Source organism: Nomascus leucogenys, chromosome 21, assembly GCF_006542625.1.
Source record: "Nomascus leucogenys isolate Asia chromosome 21, Asia_NLE_v1, whole genome shotgun sequence".
In the NCBI taxonomy this organism is placed as follows: Eukaryota; Metazoa; Chordata; class Mammalia; order Primates; family Hylobatidae; genus Nomascus; species Nomascus leucogenys.
Window position 1 is genome coordinate 55,489,953 of NC_044401.1, and position 23,283 is coordinate 55,513,235.

Here is a 23,283-nt window from a genome sequence, read left to right on the forward strand (position 1 = left end):
CTTTTCCCAGATACCATCATGTTTCAGTGGCCCAAACTCAGTCTCACATGCCCATTCCTCAGTCACTGTGGCAAGGGAGACTGTAATAGGTTTACGCCAGTCAGAGTGGAGTTTGCTACTCCATCAAGGTGGTGGAGAGAGTAAAACCCAACAAGATCTGAGTAGGAAATGGGGAAGTGAGTGCTAGATAGGCCACTGACAACGACTCTTCCACAGCTGGGGCAGGAAGCTTGGCCTAAGGGACACAGATGAATAAATATGCTCTGGTACCTGCCTCAAGTTGTTCCCAGACTGGTCTGAGAGAATCAGGGAATAATTTGCAATTTACTGTGGGAAGGTTGAGGTCCACGCAGGAGAGAAGGGAGGGTAAGATTCCCTAAGGAAGTGACCTATGAACTGAGCCATAAAGAAGGAGGGCGAACACGGCCAACATTCTCGTATACCCAGCACCTCTCTGTTGGAGAAATGTTCCTTCCCCATCACACATGGTTCTTGTCTGACTGCCAAACTAGGGTGCACACATGACCCCAGCTTGGCCAGTCAAGTGCCAATCCCTCTAGCCACAATGATTAGTCCCAGAAGCAGGCATGTAACCCAAGCTGGGTCACTTGAGGCCCTCCATAACATTGCTCTGTGGATGCTGAGAAGAGAGTTTCACTTCTTTTTGGACCATAAGCCATAGACTATAAGCTCAGACTACCCCAGTGACCTGCTCTCCTCCCATGGGGAAAAACCTGCTCATGAGAATAAAGCCAGCTCAGAAAAGCCAAGCCAGGAGATGGAGAAGTGCTGCATCCAGCTATTCTTGAAGCCACCGGATCCTCCCTTAGACTTCCCACATATATCAGCCCACAAAGGCTTCTTTTGGCTTAAACTAGTTTGCTTTAGAGTTTTGTGATTTGTAACTAAAAAAGGCCTATTACAAGTGAATTTTGGCAAAAAGAAAGATGAAGTAGGATCCTGAGAGAGAGGACAGCATGAGGCCCTGCCTCCCACTAGCTGCTGGGCCAAGCTGCTGCAATTTCTCAGTGACTCATTGTCCCCAGGTTGCTCACAGCCTTCTCAGAGAGAAAAGACACCCACACATGCAATGATGAGAAACCAACTATAATCATAATGATAATGCAATGAAGTGCTCAGTAAATGTTAGTATGTACCAGGCATTGTTCTGAACTCATTCAACTACCTAATATTATGGGGTAGGTATCAGCTGCCTCATAATAACATCCCATTTACAGATGAAGAAACTGAGGCTTAGAAGGTTACATACCTTGCTTTGTCAAGCAATTGAGTGGTTGAGAACAACATTCAAACTCAGGCCATTTGGCTTGCAGAGAGAGCCTCTTCATTACAACTCACTGGGGCCCCACTCCCATTACAGTGTATGTGAATGGTACTCCCTATACTTGGGCAGTGCCCAACCTGTGCAGCCATACATGGCAGCTCTGCTTGAAGACCCCCTCCTCTTAACCACTCACTTCCATGTTCACTGGGCCACACCATAAGTATGGTGGGCGTTGTTGGTAGAGAGTTCCAAGAACAGAGACAGTTTTGCGGAGGAGGTGGGATGAGAGCTGACATCCCAGAATTGGATGGAATTGTGAAAGAAGGAAGACAGATATAAATAGAAAGAAGAACCCTAGAAGACCGACTGGGCCTGGTTCACCAGAGAAGAAACTTAACTTTCAAGGATCAGTCATGAGCACTCTAGCTGTTCTCTGTTGCGTACCTATCTGCCTGACACTGTGCGAGGCCCTTTACCCACCACTCCTATCTGATGCTCACCATGCACCTCCAAGGAGAGTAATATTCCAGCCTGCAGATGACACAGAGACTCAAAGAGATGCTGAGCCTTGCTGAGGCCATGCAGCCTTGATGCAGGAATAGTTGCTGCCCCCAGGTAGCACCATCCCTGGCAGAGTTCTTACAATCATATCAGTGTCTGCTGGAGCCAAAAGATGCCTCCTTTATGAGTATGGAGGAAGCTGGGTTGTCATGAGGAGGGCGGATTAGTTCCAGTACCTCAAGTCTCCAAATTTAATTCAAAACAATTCTGATTCCTTATCACTAGTTTGGAGGCAAAGCCTTTTGTGTCTTGGCCCTAGAAAGCATCTGTCTTGCACAACATGGTCTCCCCAGAGTACCAAATGCCTTACAGCTGACTTTCAGCAACACCAGGGTGAGTGACAATGGGGAGGGTGAGCTCTGACCCACAGTCAGACAGTGGGTCCCCAGCCTGTCTGCTCCTGAGTACTCTGGGCACCGAGTGCTCTGGGTCCCAGTTGGCTCTTGCTGAAAAGAAAGTGATGGCAGGAGCTTTGTGGAAATGGGGTCAGGGAGTAAATTTATTTCTTGGCCTGGGGCTCAGGACTCAATGGAAATAACCAGGTCCAGTGGACTGTAACTCACTCGTTCAGGTATCAATAAACTCCCCATTTTTTCTCTTCACCTACCTAATTACCCTATTCACTTATTCACTCCATCCACACACCTCCACTTCTTCATTATACTTTTGTTCCCTCATTCAGTGACCTTGTCACCATGGCTGAGAGCTATGGAGGTGACTAAGGCTCCAGAAATGGGGACACACTAGACAATCAAAACACTAGGCCACAAAAGCAATAAGAAGACTGTGCAGGCTGGGCGTGGTGGCTCACGCCTGTAATCCCAGCACTTTGGGAGGCCGAGGCGGATGGATCACGAGGTCAGGAGATCGAGACCATCCTGTCTAACACAGTGAAACCCCTTCTCTACTAAAAATACAAAAAATTAGCCAGGTGTGGTGGCGGGTGCCTGTAGTCCCAGCTACTCAGGAGGCTGAGGCAGGAGGATGGCGTGAACCCGGGAGGCGGAGCTTGCAGTGAGCCGAGATCGTGCCACTGCACTCCAGCCCGGGCAACAGAGTGAGACTTCATCTCAACGAAAGAAGACTGTGCAAAGTTGGCAGGGACCTGGGGCAGAGAAAGACTTAACAACAGCTTAGAGGGTCAGGAAAGGCTTCAGGGAGGATGTGGAAAGAAAATTGCTGGGCAGAAGATAACATTCCAGACAAAAGGAGCAAGGCAGAGAGGTGTGAACAGCTGGCCTGCTTAGAGAGAAGTGAGAACTGCAGTGTGACTGGAGCCCTGGGTGTATGGAGGGGAAAGGAAGGGATAAGAGATGAAGCTAGAAAGTAGGTTGAAGACCAGGCTGGGCAAGGCTTTGAATGGCAGATTAAGGAGCATGGACTTTATTCTCTAGGACAATGGTGCTCCAAGTGTGGTCCCTGGACTGCCAGCAACAGCATCACTTGGGAACTTGATAAAAATGCAAATTCTCAGTCCACAGACCTACTGAATCAACAGCTCTGGGCGTATAGTCAGGCGCCGTGGCTCACACCTGTAATCCCAGCACTTTGGGAGGCCAAGGAGGGCGGATCATCTGAGGTCAGGAGTTCAAGACCAGCCTGGTCAATATGGTGAAACCCTGTCTCTACTAAAAATACAAAATGTAGCCAGGCATGGTGGCACACACCTGTAATCCCAGCTACTTGGGAGGCTGAGGCAGGAGAATTGCTTGAACCTGGAAGATGGAGGTTGCAGTGAGCAGAGATCACACCACTGCACTCAAGCCTGGGCGACAGAGTGAGACTGTCTCAAAAAAAAACCCAAAAAACCTCTGGGTATGAGGCATAGCCTTATATTATATTATAACATGCCTTCTAGGTGATTCCTGGTGCATATTAAAGTTTGAGAATCACATTCGGAGGTAACAGGGAGCCACGGGTGGTTTGTGAGCAGACTAGTGCCATAATAGCACTCTGAATCAGAAAGCACTCTCAGAGCAGCATAGAGGCTGGACTAATGAGAGGGAGTGAGGGTGAAGTTGGTGCAAAGAAATACAAGTGAGATGGGGGATGTGGTAGACTGGTAAATGTCCTCCAAAATCTGTTTCAGTAATATCTCATGTGGAAACTGGAATCATACATTGAAAATACTCTCCATACATTTGATAGCAAATGGAAATTAAGTTCCGCATGGTGATTTCTTATCAAAACCTTTAATCAAAAGCTCAGGGCATATTGGGTTTTTTTTGGGGGGGTTTTTTTTTTTTTTTTGAGACGGAGTCTCGCTCTGTCACCCAGGCTGGAGTGCAGTGGCGCAATCTCGGCTCACTGCAAGCTCCGCCTCCCGGGTTCATGCCATTCTCCTGCCTCAGCCTCCCGAGTAGCTGGGACTACAGGCACCCACCACCACGCCCGGCTAATTTTTTGTATTTTTAGTAGAGACGGGGTTTCACTGTGTTAGCCAGGATGGTTTCGATCTCCTGACCTCGTGATCCGCCCGCCTCTGCCTCCCAAAGTGCTGGGATTACAGGCGTGAGCCACCGCGCCTGGCCAGGCCTCCATCAATTCTTGAACCTGACAGAAAAGAAGCTATTGAAAGAGTGAGTAGTTAACTAAGATTAGAGAAAATGGAAGAAATCACAAGGAAAAGATGGACAGGTTTATTTTTTAAAATTCTTTGGCTGGGCGTGGTGGCTTACTCCTGAATCCCAGCACTTTGGGAGGCCGAGGCAGATGGATCACCTGAGGTCAGGAGTTCAAGACCAGCCTGGGCAACGTGGCAAAACCCCATCTCTACTAAAAATACAAAAATTAGCCAGGTGTGGTGGTGCATGCCTGTAGTCCCAGCTACTCGAGAGGCTGATGCAGGAGAATCACTTGAACCTGGTAGGTGGAGACTGCAGTGAGCCAAGATTGCATGCACCATCGCACTCCAGCCAGAATGACAGAGCCAGATTCTGTCTCAAAAAAAAAAAAAACAAAAAAAACTTTAACTTTTGTTACTTTTTTTTTTACTTTTTTTCAAAAAGTGAAAACCCTACTCTACTCTGAAATGGTAGCCAAAAATGAAAGGCAAACTTCAGACTGGGGAAATGTTTTATAGACAATGGCTTAATATAGTTATTATATAAACAGCACACAGAATTGATAACAAACAGTAAGAACCCAATAAATGGTCAAAGGATACAGATAAAACACAATAAATACAGGACATTTTGTATCTCACTAGTAATACAAAAAAGTACAAAATAAAAGGTCATTTGCAGCCTTTCAAATTTGAAGTTTAAAAAGCTGGTAACACTGAAGGCTGATGTTGATGTGAGGAATGAGTAGTCCTACGTTCTGGTGGGAAAATGATTTGCTAAAGATCCTTTGGAAAGCAATTTGGCAATATGCATCAAAGGCTTAAATAATGTCGAGGCCTTTTGATTCAGGGACTCCTCTTCTGGCAATCAATTTCAGAGAAGTAATCCTAAATAAGGACAAGGCTATATGCTCCAAGATGATTGAGTATTTTTTTTTGGCTGGGCTCACGCCTATAATCCCAGCACTTTGGGAGGCCGAAGCAGGAGGATCACTTGAGCCCAGGAGTTCGAGACCAGCCTGGCCAACATGGTGAGACCCTGTCTCTACTAAAAGTATAAAAATTAGCCGGGCGTGGTGGCACACGCCTGTAACCCCAGCTACTTGGGAGGTTGAGGCAGGAGAATCACTTGAACCTGGGAGGCTGAGGTTGCAGTGATTTAGATTATGCCACTGCACTCCAGCCCGGGTGACAGAGCAAGACTCTGTCTCAAAAAAACCCAAAAAAGCCAGGCGCGGTGGCTCACGCCTGTAATCCCAGCACTTTGGGAGGCCGAGGTGGGTGGATCACGAGGTCAGGAGATCGAGATCATCCTGGCTAACACGGTGAAACCCCATCTGTACTAAAAATACAAAAAATTAGCCGGCGTGGTGGCGGGCGCCTGTATTGCCAGCTACTCCAGAGGCTGAGGCGGGAGAATGGCATGAACCTGGGAGGCGGAGCTTGCAGTGAGCCGAGATTGCGCCACTGCACTCCAGCCTGGGTGACAGAGCGAGACTCCGTCTCAAAAAAAAAAAAAGAATTGATGGAGGCCAGCCATACTGGCTCATGCCTATAATCCTGGCACTCTGGGAGACCAAAGCAGGAGGATCACTTGAGTCCAGAGTTTCAGAGAAGTCTGGGCAACAGAGGGAGTAGAGACCCAATCTCTACAAAAAATAAAAAACTAAAAAAAATTAGCCAGGTATGGTGGTACACACCTGTAGCCCCAGCTACTCCGGAGGCTGAGGTGGGATGATCACTCGAGCCTGGGAAGTCAAGGCTGCAGTGAGCCATGATGGTGCCACTGCACTCCAGCCTGGGTGACAAAGTGAGACCTGTCTCAAAAAAAAAAATAATAATAAATAAATAAAATAATTGATGGAGATGTCTGCACTGTTTAGCCATTTTAAAAAAAAAAAAAACAAAGAAGAAAAGATTATCCCCCTTTTCCCTGAGAACATTTGACTTTCCCTGACTCACTTTTTAAAAATTATTATTTATTTATTTTTTTTGAGACAGAGTCTCACTCTGTTGCCCAGGCTGGAGTGCAGTGGCGCATGGTCTCTGCTCACTGCAAGCTCCGCCTCCTGGGTCCACGCCATTCTCCTGCCTCAGCCTCTCGAGTAGCTGGGACTACAGGCGCCCGCCACTATGCCTGGCTAATTTTTTGTATCTTTAGTAGAGACGCGGTTTCACCATGTTAGCCAGGATGGTCTCCATCTCCTGATCTCATGATCCACCTGCCTTGGCCTCCCAAAGTGCTGGGATTACAGGCATGGGCCACCGGGCCCGGACACCCTTTTTTTTTTTTTGAGATGGAGTCTTGCTGTGTCGCCCAGGCTGGAGTACAATGGTGCAATCTCGGCTCACTGCAACCTCTGTCTCCCGGGTTCAAGCAATTCTCCTGCCTCAGCCTCCCAAGTAGCTGGGGCTATAGGTGCATGCCACCACGCCCAGCTAATTTTTGTATTTTTAGTAGAGACGCGGTTTCACCATGTTGGCCAGGCTGGTCTTAAACTCCTGACCTCAGATGATCTGCCCACCTTGGCCTCCCAAAATGCTGGGATTACAGGCGTGAGCCACCACGCCCGGCCCTTCACTCACTTTTTGATTAGTACCTCGAAATGTTCTCATCGGGACTGGGGGCTGCAGAAGGATGTATATGTATATGCATCCAAAAAATCTGGAAGAATTGTACTAAAAATGTGAACACTGGTTGTCTCTGGTTGGTGGGGGCCCGGCTGAGAGGGTTGTGTTATTCTTGCCCCCCTTGCACCCCTAATTCCTTTGGACAAAATACCTCTTCCATTCCTTATGGCTGCCCATTACAGTACACTTGCTCAATATAGCACCCTAATTCTCCTGGCAACAGTTTTGGAGGCCAAGGGGTGAACATGTCACTCTATCACTCATGCAGAGCCAGAGTCCTTCCCTGAGAATGAGATAGGAAATTGGGAGGATGCTTTCCTTCTACTGTGTTTAATTGGAAATCTGGGGCTGCCTCACTCCACGTTTCCTGGCAACTAGAAGATCACTCTGGAGAGAAAAAGAGGCCAATGTGTGAAGAGAAATCAAGACAAGGAGAGAGGAGGGAAGACAGAGAAAGCAAATCCTATGAGTACTACATCTCCAGTTCCAGTCTCCAAGCCCCTAATCTCTGGTGTTTTTCCTGCAATGTTGTGCCAACTATTGTGAACTATAGATTCCTCTTGGATGAAGCTGGTTTAGGTTGGGATTCTGTCACTTGGGAAGTGAAAGAATCTCATCAGTTAGTCTGTGTGTGTTTTTAATATGTTATGGAATTTTCCTGCAATGACCATTTATCACTTGTTCAATAGAAATACTAAAAAAGTAAAGATAATGTGTTTGTTAAAGAAAACACGAGGGCTCTCAGAAATGCTCAAAAGCAGGAAAAATGTAAAGCACACCATAGAAGCTGTACAAGTCAGCTGGGCACGGTAGCTCATGCCTGTAATTCCAGCACTTTAGGAGGCTGAGGCGGGTGGATCACCTGAGGTCAGGAGTTCGAGACCAGCCTGACCAACATGGTGAAACTCCCATCTCTATTAAAAATACAAAAATTAGTTGGGTGTGTTGGTTCACGCCTGTAGTCCCAGCTACTTGGGAGGCTGAGGCAGAAGAATTGCTTGAACCTGGGAGGCGGAGGTTGCAGTGAGGCGAGATGGCACCATTGCACTCCAGCCTGGGCAATAGAGGGAGACTCTGTCTCAAAAAAAAAAAAAAAAAAGAAGTTGTACAAGTCCTCGAAAGGACAGAGGTCATCTTATCACCCAGGGGGTGTTGTCATAAAGATGAACAAGAATTTGTGGTAAAAGAACCCCTAGCTCAGTGGGTGTGCTTGGCGGGTATAGGGGAGAGTGGGGGCTCAGCCATGAGCAGGAAATGTATTTTTCCATGAACTAAGGAGTCTGAGATACTGAGATTTGGAAGAGGGATCCCTTAACCCCTCGTCCCTGGCCAAATCAAGTCCTCTCTCTGAGTCTCAGTTTACACTGAGTCTAGCTCTCATGTTTTGAATAGTGTTCTAGGCACTTCATATCATTATCTCATAGAATTCTCAGAACTCTTGAGTCAATCATCAATATTCCCATGTTCCCGAGTAAGAAACTGAGGTTCGGAGAGGTAAAGCATGACCAGGATCAGTTAGACTCCAAAGCCTTTCTAGGAACCTCAGCTATCTTCCTCTCTCATCTGTAAGATGGGCATAATAAATTGGCCAGGTGCAGTGGCTCATGCCTGTAATTCCAGCACCTTGGGAAGCTGATTGGGGAGGATTGCTTGAGCCCAGGAGTTTGAGACCAGCCTGGGCAATATAGGGAGACCCCCCATCTCTACAAAAAATAAAAAAGTTAGCCAGGTGCGGCGGCACGCACCTGTAGTCCCATCTACATGGGAGGCTGAGGCAGGAGGATGACTTGAGCCCAGGAGTTTGAGGATGCAGTGGGCTGTGATCATGCCATTGCACTCCAGCCTGGGTGACAGAGCAAGACCCTGTCTTAAAAAAAAAAAAGAAAAAGAAAAAGAAAAAAAGAAGGAGAAAGAAAGAAAAAAGAAAGAAAGAGAAAAAGAAAAAGGAAATGAGTTGGGCATAAGCACTGTTCTCTCCCCATCACCAGCTGGAACATGCAGGAATTCAGGATAGGGAGTGGCACTTGGAGGCCCTTGGAGGTGGAGTGGGGTCCCAAGCAACGTGCCTCCTCCGGCTGCCCCCAGTCCAGCCCCATCCCCAATTCCTGCGAGTTGCTCCCCCCGCCCCCTCTTTTCACCCGGCACCAAATTTCTTCCCAAGGAAGGCCTTGAGCAAACCGACCTTTGGCCCCTTGCCTGCCGTCCTAGTTGCAGGCTCTCTCCGCTAACCTGGCCCCCAGCCATCTAACTCTGGAGCCCCGCCAGTCACGTGACACCTAGATCCTTTTTGGCCTGTTTCCTTCAGGATCCCGATTTAACTTCCTCCTCCCCACTTCCCTCTGCCCCCAATATCTCTAGGCACCACCACCCGCTCCGAAGAGCAAATGTCTGGGGCTGAAGCCTCAGCTCCATCTTGCAGAGGAACCGGGGCCTCAGTCTTCCCACCTGTCAAGTGGGGCCCCCACCCTACGACCGCCTCCACTCTCTTCATTGCCTTGTCTTGCCCGGTCCTTCCCTACTCCCTCACTCCCCCATCCCCCATCAGACTCCCGTGCGGTTCCGAGGGCCTGTTTCCCTTCAGGGCACGGAGAAGGGCGACAGAGCCCTAAGGGAGGTCGCAGAACTGGTCTAAAAGAAAATCCACCAGGCCGCAGGGTGAGTTTGGCCGGCTTCTACTTCAGACAGACGGGGTTCGAATCCTGCTTTGCTTCCGACCACCTGTTGATTTGAAAATCATCTCTCCGGGCCTCAGTTGTCCCCTCTGTGAAATGGAGCCCCGCTTAAGACCAAGGGTGGGAAGCGTCTAGCAGGAGATCTCTGACCAGAACTAGGGAGATGGCCTCCACCCTTGCCCCTTCCCCAGCCTTGGAGCGGCGCCTCGCCTCCCAATCCCGGGTCCCTCCGCCGCAGGCTCCTCCTCCACTGACATCAGAGCCGCAGGCGGGCGGAGAGAGCCGCCGAGCCGAGCCGAGCCGAGCCCCAGCCCCAGCGAGAGAGCGGGCGGGTGGCCCAGGGGCGCAGCGGTGAGGACCGCGGCCAGAGCTCGGCGCCAACCACCGCGGGCCTCCCAGCCAGCCCCGCGGCGGGGCAGCGGCAGGTACAGCAGGGCCCCCCATCCCTGCACCCCTGGGCGCCGCGTGGGGGCGGTGGGAGCCCCTAGCCTCTGGGTATCCTTTCCCAAGGAGTGGCCACTGGGCACCCTCCCGGGCGGGCTGAACCCTGAGGAGCAGGGCTGGGCCTTTCTCCCCCACCTCTGCCCCAGGCCCAGCAGGTGCCAGGCGGGCCTATGGGACACTGAATGGGTAACAGAGAAGGGGGCCTGTGTGAGCACCTTCAGCTGGGCCTGACTGTGGAAGGGCGTGGGCATTTGGAGGTATCCATGGGGTGGGGGGGCTTGCGGAGTGTACTGTCTTAGGACAGGCGTGTGGGTCAGACATGGGTGGATGATCTGGGAATCTGTGTGTTTTTTGTTCCAGAGGGGTGCCCACGTGTATTGTGTGCTGGTATTTGGCTCTCAGGGTCTTAAGTCAGAGTTAGGAGGGGGTGTACAATTGTGTACTAAGGATGTTTGGAGTTAGGTGTGTAAGGACTTGGGGTTTGGTTTGGAATACAGGAGCTTCCAGGGGATGGGGTAGAGGAGCTGGAGGGTGTAGGGTACGTCTGGTATATGAAGGTGTGTGTGTGTCTGGGTGTCATCTTGTGTGGGTGCGGGTGGATGTGTGTTTTGGGGTGTAAGAAGGAGCTGGGTGAGGGATGTTTGGATGGACAGGCAGGTGTTCGGGTGTAGGGCTGTCTGGGGCACTGTGTGGTGTGGACATGTGTGCTGATGTCTGGGAGTACATGTATGATCAGGTGTCACGGGATCTGGATACAAGGCGTACTGGATCTCGGAAGCAGGTGTTTGAGTTCAGGGCTGTGGAGGGGGCTTGGTGTGGCATGTCTGCTACAGGGATGTGTGTGGATCTGTGAGGGTTGTATTTGGTAGGCCTCCATGTGGGCTTCAGACTCTGCCTCTAGAGCTTACACTCGAGTCTCCTTTCCTAGAACATTCTGCCCCTGGATGTGTGGGCAGGGTCCCCTGGGAAAAAGGTCCTGTTCCAGGAGTGGAATCTCACACCAGAGGCCCTAGTCAGGGCACCTTCTCCTCATTCTCCTTTAGAGAAAAAGAGAGAAGGAAAGTGCTCTCCCTGAGGTCACAAAGCATGCTGGGCTCTGTTTTAGCCTCATCTGTGGATGGGTTGGGAGGCTGTGTTCTCTGAATGGGGCCTATTCTGGCTTCATATTGGAAGTACCAGCCAAGGCCATTCGATGGCCTTTGTCCTCTGCAAGCTTAGCTGGGGGCCCCAGGCCAGGTGTCATTTGGGCCTCTGGAGCCAGCCTCTACCTAACTCCAACCTCAGTCTCCCCATTCTTCATCTGATAAATGGGAGAGAACTCCCGCCCTCTCTTGCTGGATGAGACAGACCTCAGCAGAGAAAGGGCCAGGCTGGATAGGGTTAGATGGGGCCAGGAAGGGACAGAGTGAGTAGGACCATTTCTCAGGCTCCCGGGACCCAGATGGGGAGTCAGGAGGGAGAGGTCTGGGGAGCTCCAGCTGTGGCTGTTGTTGCTGTGGTAACAGTGCAGAAAGAGCTATTTAAAAATGTGGCTGAGATATTGCTGGAAGCCCAGGCTGCTGGAAACCTGATTTTGGAGAGGCCAGGGAGTGGGGGGAAGGAGGAGGGAAAGGAGACACCCCAGCAATCCCCAGGGTGGGGCGGGGACATCGCTAGTTCTGGGGACAGGGGGATCCTCCAGGCTTCTACCAGCTGCTCTGGGGGTTTATCTGTTGTACTGCCAGAGGTCAGGGTTTCCCTAGGTGCTTGGATTTGGATAGGGGGAAAATTGGGAAGTGAACTAGAATGAACGAATGAATGCATGACTTTGTTAAATAAAGAATTTTGCTGCCACTGTGAAAGGTTTTTCTCTAGGCATGAGAATTTGCCGAATGTTGAATAAACAAATGAATGTTTGTTGAATGATTTTGTCAAATGGATGAATCAAGGATGAATAAATGCAGGTTGAATGACTGAATGGGGCCTGCAGTAAATTCCCAGAGGGCTGGGCTCTGCTGAATCTCCTCCTTCCATTCTCCTTACAGGAGCCCTGGCTGTGGTCGGGGGGCAGTGGGCCATGCTGGGGGCAGTGGAAGGCCCCAGGTGGAAGCAGGCGGAGGACATTAGGGACATTTACGACTTCCGAGATGTTCTGGGCACGTGAGTCCAGGGCAGGATTGGATGCTGGATGGCTGAGGGAGGCTGAGTCCAGGGTGGTGTTTCCTCTGGTCAATTAATGCTTCCTGTTTCCCACAGCCCAGGCCCTGTGGCAGCACTATCTAGGGCCTAAACTGTCCCCAGCTTTTCACTTCTGGATGACAATGGGTGGGACAGGGGCTGCTCTTCCAATAGCCCTGGGTTCTTGAAAAGAAAGAAGTTGGGAGAATGAAGGTGCCAGTCAGTCCATTTAACTTGCTGCCAAGAGCTAGGTGTTCTGGCCTAGGTTTGGGAACTGAGGCCTGGGATGGCTCTGTTCTTGGTGCTGGGAATGCAGAAATAACTCAAACCTGGTCTCTGTCCTTCAAGTTGATCCCAGACATGTGCAAGAGACAGACCCACAGAAAATGACAACAGGGTGTGTGCTGTGCTCCAATTAAGGTTGGGATCGAGGGCTTTGTGGAGCCCAGAGAGAGCTGTGCCTTCTGCCTGGGGGAAAACTTCCTGGAGAATAGGGCATTGGAGCTGGGGACTGAAGGATGGGTAGGTGTGCACTTGTCAGAGAGGAAGAAGGACATTCCAGGCAGAAGGAATAGCATAAACAAAGGCTTAGAGGCATGGTTCTATGTGGAAAGAGGTAGAGTGTGGTGGAGCTTAAAATCAGAGGCTGGGGGGAGAGTGGAAAAAGAGGCTGGAGATGAAAGTGGGACAGTTTGTGTAGGGTCCTGGAAGCCAGGCCAGGGAGGCTGGATATTGTCCCATAGGCCACCGGGAGACACTTAAGACTTTTTGGCAGATGTGCAATTCAGGGTAGTCATTCTGGCCACAGCTTAGAGGGTAAATTGGAGAGGGACAGGACTGGAAACCAGTGATGAGGTTACTACAGTAACTAATTATCCCTGAGGATTGAAATTTCACCATGAGAGATGCTTTTCTTTGACTTATGACTCCTTATTCTCCCAGAGAAAGCAAACAGATGTGGAAAGAATACCCTAACAAATCATCCTTAATCAGTTAACTTTAGTTAAATGAGTTTATTTGTTCCTTTTTAAGAACTTGTTCTAAAGCACTGCTTCTGAAAGTTCAATGAGCATACAAATCACCTGAGGATTTTGTTAAACTGCAGATTCTGATTTAGTAAATTTGGGGCAGGACCTAAAGTTTTGCATTTCTTTTTTTTTCCTTTTTTTTTGACCCAGGATCCAAAGCAGTAGAGATTTTGCATTTCTAAAAAAGTTCCCAGGTGATGCTGATGGTTCTTTAAGGTTCTAAAGGGTGTTAAATTAGCCATGACTCAAATTAGCAGAAAAAGGGATGAACCAAGTGCACACATAATCAAAAAGCCCAGGGGTAGACTTCAGGCATGGCTGGATCCAGAGGGCCACATAATGTTATCAGGAAATGTCTTTGGCCATTTTTCAGGTTGGACTTCCTTTGTGTTAATTTCATTCCCAAGCAGGCTCTCCCCAGGTGGTGGCAAAGATGATCGCCATTAGCTCCAGGCTTACATCCTACAAGCTCAACAGGAGACTCATTCTCAAAGTGCTAGTAACCTGGCTTGCATCACATGACCAATTACTGTGGCCAGGGGAAAGACTACTTTGACTGGCCAGGCCTGGGTCATATGACCACCTCTGGAGCCAGGGGATGGATGAGTGACTAGGGAAGGGTCATCCACATCCTTGGTCCAGCAGTGGTCACAGAACCTATAGGGAATGGAGGAGAGGCTGGAGGGAAGCTGGGGTTCCAGTTCTTCACCTTGTGAATCCCTTCTCCCGATAGGGGGGCCTTCTCGGAGGTGATCCTGGCAGAAGATAAGAGGACGCAGAAGCTGGTGGCCATCAAATGTATTGCCAAGAAGGCCTTGGAGGGCAAGGAAGGCAGCATGGAGAATGAGATTGCTGTCCTGCACAAGTGCGTGGGCTACAGCCTTTCCCTGCCCCAAGCTGACCCTGCCTTGGCCCTCCCATCCTCCTCCTTCCCTGCTTTGGACAAATCATTTAAACTCTCTTAAGCCTTAAATTGCCCCTTTATAAAATGGGGATCACAATTTCCACTTGGCAGGGTTGTGGGGAACATCAGAAGTCCTTTATTTCAAGTGCCTGGCACAACAGCTAACATGACAGATGTGATGGAGATGCCAGTGCTTAGTAACAGGGGTTTAACTGTTCAATGTTGTAAAGATCCATCCTGAACATGGCTTGGACCCACATATCTCAGTTGGTGTTGTCTCTGGACCTACCTCAAGTTCCCCTCACATATTAAAACCACTCAGCAAGTTTAAAAATGACTGTCTGCTGACCCCGACTAAATCCACAACCAATTGGTCTATGAATTGCTCATGCTGATATGAAACCTCCTGTCCTCACTGGAAAACTTACAGAGAATCACTTCCAATCTCTCCCCTGAGCTTCCAACCACCCTGGGCAGATTTTTTTTTTTTTTTTGAGATGGAGTCTCACTCTGTTGCCCCAGCTGGAGCGCAGTGACACAATCTTGGCTCACTGCAACCTCTGCCTCTTGGGTTCAAGCAATTCTATTGCTTCAGCCTCCCTAGTAGCTGGGATTACAGGCACCTGCCACCACACCCGGCTAATTTTTGTATTTTTAGTAGAGATGGGGTTTCGCCATGTTGGCCAGGCTGGTCTCGAACTCCTGACCTCAGGTGGTCCGCCCGCCTCGGCCTCCCAAAGTGCTAGGCATGAGCCACCACACCCAGCTCCTGGGCAGAGCATTTCTAATAAGACCCAGAGAGGACAGGGATTTGTATACAGTCACATGGCAACTTTGTGGCAGAGCTGAGCCTTCCTCATCATCAAGATCAATTATCGCCTGACCAACACGGAGAAACCCTGTCTCTACTAAAAATACAAAATCAGCCGGGCGTGGTGGCACATGCCTGTAATCCCAGCTACTTGGGAGGCTGAGGCAGGAGAATTGCTTAAACCCGAGAGGTGGAGGTTGCAGTGAGCTGAGATCATACCGTTCATTGCACTCCAGCCTGGGCAACGAGAGCAAAACTCCATCTCAAAAAAAAAAAAAGGCCAGGTGCAGTGGCTCACGCCCGTAATCCCAACACTTTGGGAGGCTGAAGTGGGTGGATCACCTGAGGTTGGGAGTTCCAGACCAGCCTGACCAACATGGAGAAACTCCATCTCTACTAAAAATACAAAATTAGCCGGACGTGGTGGCGCATGCCTGTAATCCCAGCTACTTGAGAGGCTGAGAAAGAAGAATCACTTGAAACTGGGAGGCAGAAGTTGCGATGAACCAAGATCATGCCATTGCACTCCATCCTGGGCAACACTCCAGCCTGGGCAACAAGAGTAAAACTTCGTCTCAAAAAAAGAAAAAAAAGGCCGGGCGCGGTGGCTCACGCCTGTAATCCCAGCACTTTGGGAGGCCGAGGCGGGCGGATCACGAGGTCAGGAGATCGAGACCATCCTGGCTATCACAGTGAAACTCCGTCTCTACTAAAAATACAAAAAATTAGCCGGGTGAGGTGGCGGGCGCCTGTAGTCCCAGCTACTCAGGAGGCTGAGGCAGGAGAATGGCGTGAACCCCGCGGGGCGGAGCCTGCAGTGAGCTGAGATCGCGCCACTGCACTCCAGCCTGGGGGACAGCGAGACTCTGTTTCAAAAAAAAAAAAAAAAAAAGAAAAAAAGAAAAAAAAAATCAATTACCATTATTGTTTCACTTATGAGTATTTACTGTGTGCCAGGCACTGTGCCAAGCACCTTACCTGCATTATCTCACATGATCCTCACTCCAACTCTTTGAGAGAAGTACTACCATTGGCTTCATTTTATAGATGAAGAAACTGAGGCTCAGAGAGGTTACATTAAATCTAGCACCTACCCTGTACCAGGTGCTGGAGGAACAGTGGCAAGCAAGACAAAGCCTCTGGATTGGGGGAGCTTATGTCTGATGGGGGAGGCTGACAAACATGTAAACACAGAAAACTATATATATATATTTTTTTGAGATGGAGTTTTGCTCTTGTTGCCCAGGCTGGAGTGCAATGGCATGATCTCAGCTCACTGCAACCTCCGTTTCCCAGGTTTAAGCAATTCTCCTACCTCAGCCTCACAAATAGCTGGGATTACAGGCATGTGCCACCATGCCCGGCTAATTTTTGTATTTTTAGTAGAGATGGGTTTTCACCATGTTGGCCAGGCTGGTCTCGAACTCCTGACCTCAAGTGATCTGCCTGCCTTGGTCTCCCAAAGTGCTGGGATTACAGGTGTGAGCCTCTGTGCCCAGCCAGAAAACTCTTAAGAGGTATGTATCAGGCTGGGTGCAGTGGCTCACTGGTGAAAAGATCTGCACCTAAATAGCATGTGACAGGGGCAGGATTTGGACCCAGGTCTGTGTATGCCACAGCCCAGTGTTTATCTCTCTGCTCTCTCACCTTCCAAGAAATGGTAATAAACCATGGTAAGCTAGCTTTTCCCTTTGGGGACTAGATCCTTGGTTTGTCCCACCCAGGTTTGCAGGCAGTGGTCAGGGGTGGCGGGTGGCTGAGCTATCCTGAGCTCTAAACCGCTGCCTTTTTTTTTTTTTTTTTTTGAGACAGGGTCTTACTCTGTTGCCCAGGCTGGAGTGCAGTGGCTAGTCACAGGTGCAATAATAATAGACTGCAGCTTTGAACTGCTGGGGCCAAGTGATCCTCCTGCCTCAGCCTCCCAAGTAGCTTGGACTACAGGTGCACACCACCATGCCTGGCTAAACCACCTCATTTCTCCTTTCAGGATCAAGCACCCCAACATTGTAGCCCTGGATGACATCTATGAGAGTGGGGGCCACCTCTACCTCATCATGCAGCTGTGAGTGGCCCCACCTCTGCCCTGCCCCCACACCTCTCCCAGCTGTCCCAACCCTCTTTGCCAGACTGCCCTATCCCCTGCTGCAGGGTGTCGGGTGGGGAGCTCTTTGACCGTATTGTGGAAAAAGGCTTCTACACGGAGCGGGACGCCAGCCGCCTCATCTTCCAGGTGCTGGATGCTGTGAAATACCTGCATGACCTGGGCATTGTACACCGGGATCTCAAGGTGGGGCTCAAGGGGGTGTGGTGAGCTGGGGTACCCAGGGGTGGGGCCTTTGCAGACCCCAAACTGTCTGACCTTGGGAAACTTTCACCCCCTCACTGAGCCTTGGATTTCCATCTACAAAGTGGATCTTGTAACCCTTAAACTGCCTCCTCCCATTCTAGTCCAGATACTCAAAGGAACACAAGTGAATTGTGTGGCATTTTATCCAAGTAACATTTTGTCTTTTTCTGATTAAAAAAAAAAAAATCTGGCCAGGCACGATGGCTCACGCCTGTAATCTCAGCACTTCAGGAGGCAGAGATGGGTGGATCACCTGAGGTCAGGAGTTCGAGACCAGCTTGGCAAAACCTTGTCTCTACCAAAAATACAAAAATTAGCCCAGCGTGGCGGCAGATGCCTGTAATCTCAGCTACTAGGGAGGCTGAGGCAAGAGAATCACTTGAACCCGGGAGGCAGAGGTTGCAGTAAGCTGAGATTGTGCCATTGCACTCCAGCTTGAGCGACAGAGCAAGCCTGGGCGACAGAGCGAGACTCCATGTCAAAAAAAATAAAATAAAATAAAAACAAAAAATCCTATTCCCCTTTTGTAGAAAACTTGAATGGGACAGCAAAACATAAAGAAAAAAGCCAGAAATCCCTGAAATCCTACTCCTCAGAAATAGCGACGGGGCTCATATTTAGCAGTACATCTCAATCCATTCTAGGAGAAGGGCACTTGGGGTGTGACAATGCCTGGTTTTGAATTCTGGCCCTGCTACTCCCTAACTGTGGGTTCTTGGGTGAGTCACTTTGCCTCCGAAGGCATCAGTTTCCTCATCTGTTAGGTAGGATTATACAGACTGGCCTAGCAGGGATGCAGTGAGGATGACATTGAATCACGCACTAATCCAGGGTCTGGCATAAAATAGGCATTCAAACATTTCTTTAGGGCTTTACAGTGCACACCTGAGGTTTATAGAAAGTTCCCTCCCACACCCTCTTGAGCCTTGTCCTTCCTGGAATTTTTGGCCTTCTTGAGAACTTTCTTGATTTTCTTATGGCAGCCATGAAGCTACAGTGGCTTTTGGGGATCCATTATTTCTCAGAAGGTGCTTGGAGTGGCGGAAGGTTCTACTAGCCTCTAACCATCTCTGATTGCCCCTTCTCTTCCCTCCTGCCCTTCAAGCCAGAGAATCTGCTGTACTACAGCCTGGATGAAGACTCCAAAATCATGATCTCCGACTTTGGCCTCTCCAAGATGGAGGACCCGGGCAGTGTGCTCTCCACCGCCTGCGGAACTCCGGGATACGTGGGTGCGGAGGGCCCTGGGCTGGGGCTGTGATGGTGGGGGGAACCAGGAGTTGAAGGGCAGAGATTTGTCACTACCATGTCCTCTTCCCTCCACAGCCCCTGAAGTCCTGGCCCAGAAGCCCTACAGCAAGGCTGTGGATTGCTGGTCCATAGGTGTCATTGCCTACATCTTGTAAGTGGGGCTTGGCCATGGTAGGCTGTGGCTTCAGAGTTGTCCTCTCGCCTACTTTCCTCTCTTCCTCCCTCTGCTCTCCCTCTTCCCTCCCTCCCTCCCTCCCTTCCTTCCCTCCCTCCCTTCCACCAATCAATTACTAGCATTACTTCATTCAATAGATACTATGTTTCAAGCACTGTGCCAAGCAAGCACTGGGGTAAATTTAGCACAGCACAAACCAGACAAAGTGCCTGCCCTCAGGGAGCTGACTTTCTTTCTAGTAAGAAAGACAGACAATCAACAAGTAAATAAATCTACAAAATGACGTCAGGTGATTAAAAATAAATACTGTGGAAAAAAACCAGGCAGGGATAGGGAGACGGGGGTGATGCCATTTCAGTAGGGAGGTCAGAGAAGGGCTTGCTGTGGAGGTGATGTCCGAGTGGTGAGGGAGCCAGACATTGGAGGTGTGGGGAAAGAGTGGCATAGGCAGAGGCAATGGCAAGTGCAAAGGCCCTGAGGAGGGCAAGATGGCGGCACATTCAAGGAACAGGAAGGATAATGTCGCTAGAACAGGAGTGAGCAGGCAGGGCTGGTAGAGTTTATAAAGGGGGAACTCCTTCGGTGGGTCCTGCCTGACCCCTGAGACTGCCCCAGTGCTCCACCCCGGAGCCAATGGCACCCGAAAGTGGAAATGAGGATGAGTTTCTCCCTGCCCAGGCTCTGCGGTTACCCCCCCTTCTATGACGAGAATGACGCCAAACTCTTTGAACAGATTTTGAAGGCCGAGTACGAGTTTGACTCTCCTTACTGGGACGACATCTCTGACTCTGGTATTTGGGGCTTTGCCTTTTTCCCTTGGGCCCTGCCTCTGGTTCCTCCCTCACCTGCTTTGGGGGCGGTCTCCCTCCTGCCTTCCTTCTGTCAGATTCTCCAGCACCACACAAGGCTGTCTTCGAGACCAGACACCCTACCCCTTCTTCCTTCTGCTCGGGTACTTCCTTCTGCTTGGCTCCCAGATTGAGAAACTAGGCATTCATTGTTCAATCTTCAAACATAGTCTATTTGAAAATGCCTCTCCCCTATTGACATCCTAATGTATAAACCACCACCATAAACATTTTCATCCTCCTTTTGTGCCCCCTATTAAGAAGCAAACCTGTGAAGCTACTATCGTTTATCATCAGTGTGAATGCACTGAGATTAGTCAAGAACAACTTTTTTTTTTTTTTTTTTTTTAGCCACAGTCTCGCTCTGTTGCCCAGGCTGGAGTGCAGTGGCACAATCTCGGCTCACTGCAACCTCTGCCTCCCGGGTTCGAGCAATTCTGTGCCTCAGCCTCCCAAGTAGCTGGGATTATAGGCGCCCACCACCATGCCCAGCTAATTTTTTTGTATTTTTAGTAGAAACGAGGTTTCACCATCTTGGCCAGGCTGGTCTTGAACTCCTGACCTCGTGATCCACATGCCTTGGCCTCCCAAAGTGCTGGGATTACAGACAGGAGCCACTGTGCCCGGCCATATGTTTTTCTTAAGAGAGAGGAAAGAGCTGGAAGGCATGGGGTGGGAGGGCCTGAAGAAGAGCACAGGTCGGGGGGGTGGGGCATGGACTGATTTGGCCTCTTTGTCTTGTTTTGATGCCAGGCCAGACCTGAGGGAGTGGGTATGCTCTTGGGGAGTACACAGGCACTACCATGCTGTCATTATCTTTGCTTTTGTCTTGGGGGTTTAGCCAAAGATTTCATCCGGCACTTGATGGAGAAGGACCCAGAGAAAAGATTCACCTGTGAGCAGGCCTTGCAGCACCCATGGTGAGAATTCACACAAGCTGTGAGCTGGGGTGGGATTTGGGGCCCTCAGGTCTGCTTCTGCCCTCACAGGCAATCCACCACATAAACCTCATCCTAGGATTGCAGGAGATACAGCTCTAGATAAGAATATCCACCAGTCGGTGAGTGAGCAGATCAAGAAGAACTTTGCCAAGAGCAAGTGGAAGGTGAGTCCATATCCCTAGTTCTGGTCCCAGCCTCCCCAGGACTCCTCCCCATCCCTACCCAGGCTCAGCTCGCACAGCACCTAGCACCAAGTTGGGCACACAGTAACTGCTTAGGGATCCTTATGGAAGGACTTCATTCATTCACTCTTTCACTCAACAAACACTCCCAACACCTTCTCTGTTCCAGAGAGGGTCCCTCACCTCCAAGTCTAGAGGAAGAAGTCTGTAAATCTTCAGGAGGCATCTGATCCAGCCTATGGGGTCCGGGAAAGGTCATAAAGGTGGTGATGACCTTACAGAGCTGTCAGTTAAGTAGGAATTAGCGAGGCATAGCGGAATAGTGTCTATAGCGATTCTGGGAAGTGCAAGTGCTAAGCCTGGCCAGACTAGAGGGGCTGAGGGGACTGAGAGGCAGGAGCCCAATTTAGAGAAGCAGGTAGGGGCCAGGCCTCTTAGGGCCTCATGCCACAGAGGAGCACCAACTTGATCCTGAGGGCAGTGAGAAGCCCCAGAAGAATCTTAGGCAAGTATTTGCTGCATAGAAAGGGCTCTCAAGGCCAGGCATGGTGGCTCACGCCTGTAATCCCAGCACTTTGGGAGGCCGAGGTGGTCGGATCACCTGAGGTCAGGAGTTCAAGACCAGCCTGGCCAACGTGGCAAAACCCTGTCTCTACTAAAAATAAAAGAATTAGCCACACATGGTGGTGCATGCCTGTAATCCCAGCTACTCGGGAGGCTGAAGCAGGAGAATTACTTGAATCTCGGAGATGGGGGTTGCAGTGAGCTGAGATCGCGCCAAAGTGAGACTCCACCTCAAAAAAAAGAGCACTTAGGATGCAGAGAATGGCATGGAGTAAAGACTGAGTGACCCATTAGGAGGCCGTGGCAGAGATACAGGCAGGAGATGGTTAAGGGTTTGGAACCACAGTAGTAGCAACGGGGTCGAGAACAGTGGTTGATCCAGGAGTCATTTAGGAGGTGAAACTGACAAGACATGATGATGCAATGTATGTTGGGGGAAAGAGATGTCAAGGGCTGACTCAAGACTGTGGCTGGGAACAGAATGGATGGTGGTGGTACCATGACTGAGATGGTTATCACAGGGACAGAAACATGTTTTGGGGGGATGGTTTTAGTTTTAGACACGGTGAATTTGAGGGGTGTGTGGGACACCTAGGTGGAGATGTTGAATAGAGACACACCTGAGCAAGTTACTTCAGCTTTCTGTGCCTCTGTTTCCTCCTTTGAAAATGATAATAGTACCTACCTCAAAGACTTTCATGAAGATTAAATGAATTACTATGTAAAGTGCTTAGAGCAGTGCCTGACATACAGTGCTATAGTGTTTGCTATTACATATTAATATGAATTATAGTTATGTTTCTATTTATATATATTTATATAAACACATACATCTAACATATGTGCGTGTGTGTGTGTAAATATATAGTAAAGCCTTGTAGAGGTTTTTGGGGGGCTTTAGGGGAATCAATAAAATAACTCCCGAATGAAAATAACAGAACAATTCCAAGAATCCCACTGCGCCCCTGCCCCATGACTTGACTCTCTCAAAAGTCCTTTCTCCCCTCTCCCTACAGCAAGCCTTCAATGCCACGGCTGTGGTGCGGCACATGAGGAAACTGCAGCTGGGCACCAGCCAGGAGGGGCAGGGGCAGACGGCGAGCCATGGGGAGCTGCTGACAACAGTGGCTGGGGGTGAGGAGCAGGCTCTGCAGAAGGGCATGGGTGGTCCACAAAGATGCACCCAGGCTGGAGAGGAGGGCCTGCCCCTGTGGCCAGCTCTGTTCTCTCTTCCCATGCAGGGATGGCAGCTGGCTGTTGCTGTCGAGACTGCTGCATGGAGCCGGGTGCAGAACTGTCCCCCACACTGCCCCACCAGCTCTAGGGCCCCGGACCTCGGGTCAGGATCCTCTGCGTGGGAGGGCTTGGGGGCAGCCTGTTCCCCTTCCCTCCCTGAACCGGGAGTTTCTCTGTCCTGTCCCCTCCTCACCTGCTTCCCTACCACTCCTCACTGCATTTTCCATACAAATGTTTCTATTTTATTGTTCCTTCTTGTAATAAAGGGAAGATAAAACCATCCTTAGCACTGTCTCCCCCAATATCCCCCACCCCATCTTGTTGTGCAAACTGACTGCTTGATGTGGGGGTGTCTGGCCTTTGAGGTAGTCGCAGGGAGGCCCCTCCCCAACATGAGACTGGGTGGGGATGGGGAGAGAGAAGTGGGGAATGGAGGGGAAGGTGCTTGGGGAATTCCTTTGTCCAGGGTGTCCCATCTAGCCTTCTGGCCCTTTGGAACCCTTTCTGCGCTTTGCTGGTGGCTCCTGAGCACGGCGGGATTGGCGCAGGTCGGCAATGAACAGCACCTATAGGAGGGTGGAGTCTGTGTGGGGAGGAGGGTACACTGGGGTCAGGGCTGGTGGGACTAGTTACAGTGTTGGGAGGTGGAAGAGTCCTCGGGGAACAGGGCCGAAGGCAATGAG

The 23,283-nt window shown here is 50.1% G+C and overlaps 2 protein-coding genes across 10 annotated transcripts in view; one reads left to right on the forward strand and one right to left on the reverse strand.

Moving 5' to 3' along the window:
* OGG1 (8-oxoguanine DNA glycosylase) overlaps nucleotides 1-23,283 on the reverse strand; it is a 34,862-nt gene that overhangs the window by 4,276 nt on the left and 7,303 nt on the right. For 2 of the 8 annotated variants that reach the window (XM_030802056.1, XM_003264947.4), the window contains one exon: nucleotides 22,820-23,166. The exons of 4 other annotated variants lie outside the window; for them this stretch is intronic. In XM_030802056.1, coding sequence (XP_030657916.1) covers nucleotides 22,884-23,166 — 283 coding nt within the window. In that variant the 3' untranslated portion in view covers nucleotides 22,820-22,883. Of the gene's footprint in view, nucleotides 1-20,791; nucleotides 21,084-22,819; nucleotides 23,184-23,283 lie in introns of those variants that run through there. 2 more of the 8 variants (XM_030802062.1, XM_030802061.1) reach the window with 2 other exon arrangements.
* Nucleotides 9,962-22,880, forward strand: CAMK1 (calcium/calmodulin dependent protein kinase I). 2 transcript variants are annotated; one of them, XM_030802051.1, is made up of 12 exons: nucleotides 9,962-10,137; nucleotides 12,181-12,295; nucleotides 14,075-14,206; nucleotides 17,044-17,118; nucleotides 17,205-17,343; nucleotides 18,509-18,635; nucleotides 18,730-18,805; nucleotides 19,508-19,620; nucleotides 20,519-20,597; nucleotides 20,695-20,782; nucleotides 22,381-22,498; nucleotides 22,606-22,880. In XM_030802051.1, the coding sequence occupies exons 2-12, from the start codon at nucleotides 12,213-12,215 to the stop codon at nucleotides 22,686-22,688; spliced, it is 1,113 nt and encodes a 370-aa protein (XP_030657911.1). In that variant the 5' UTR covers nucleotides 9,962-10,137; nucleotides 12,181-12,212; the 3' UTR covers nucleotides 22,689-22,880. The 2 variants fall into 2 exon arrangements, with proteins under 2 accessions (XP_030657911.1, XP_030657910.1); XM_030802050.1 differs by having other exon boundaries at nucleotides 22,381-22,880.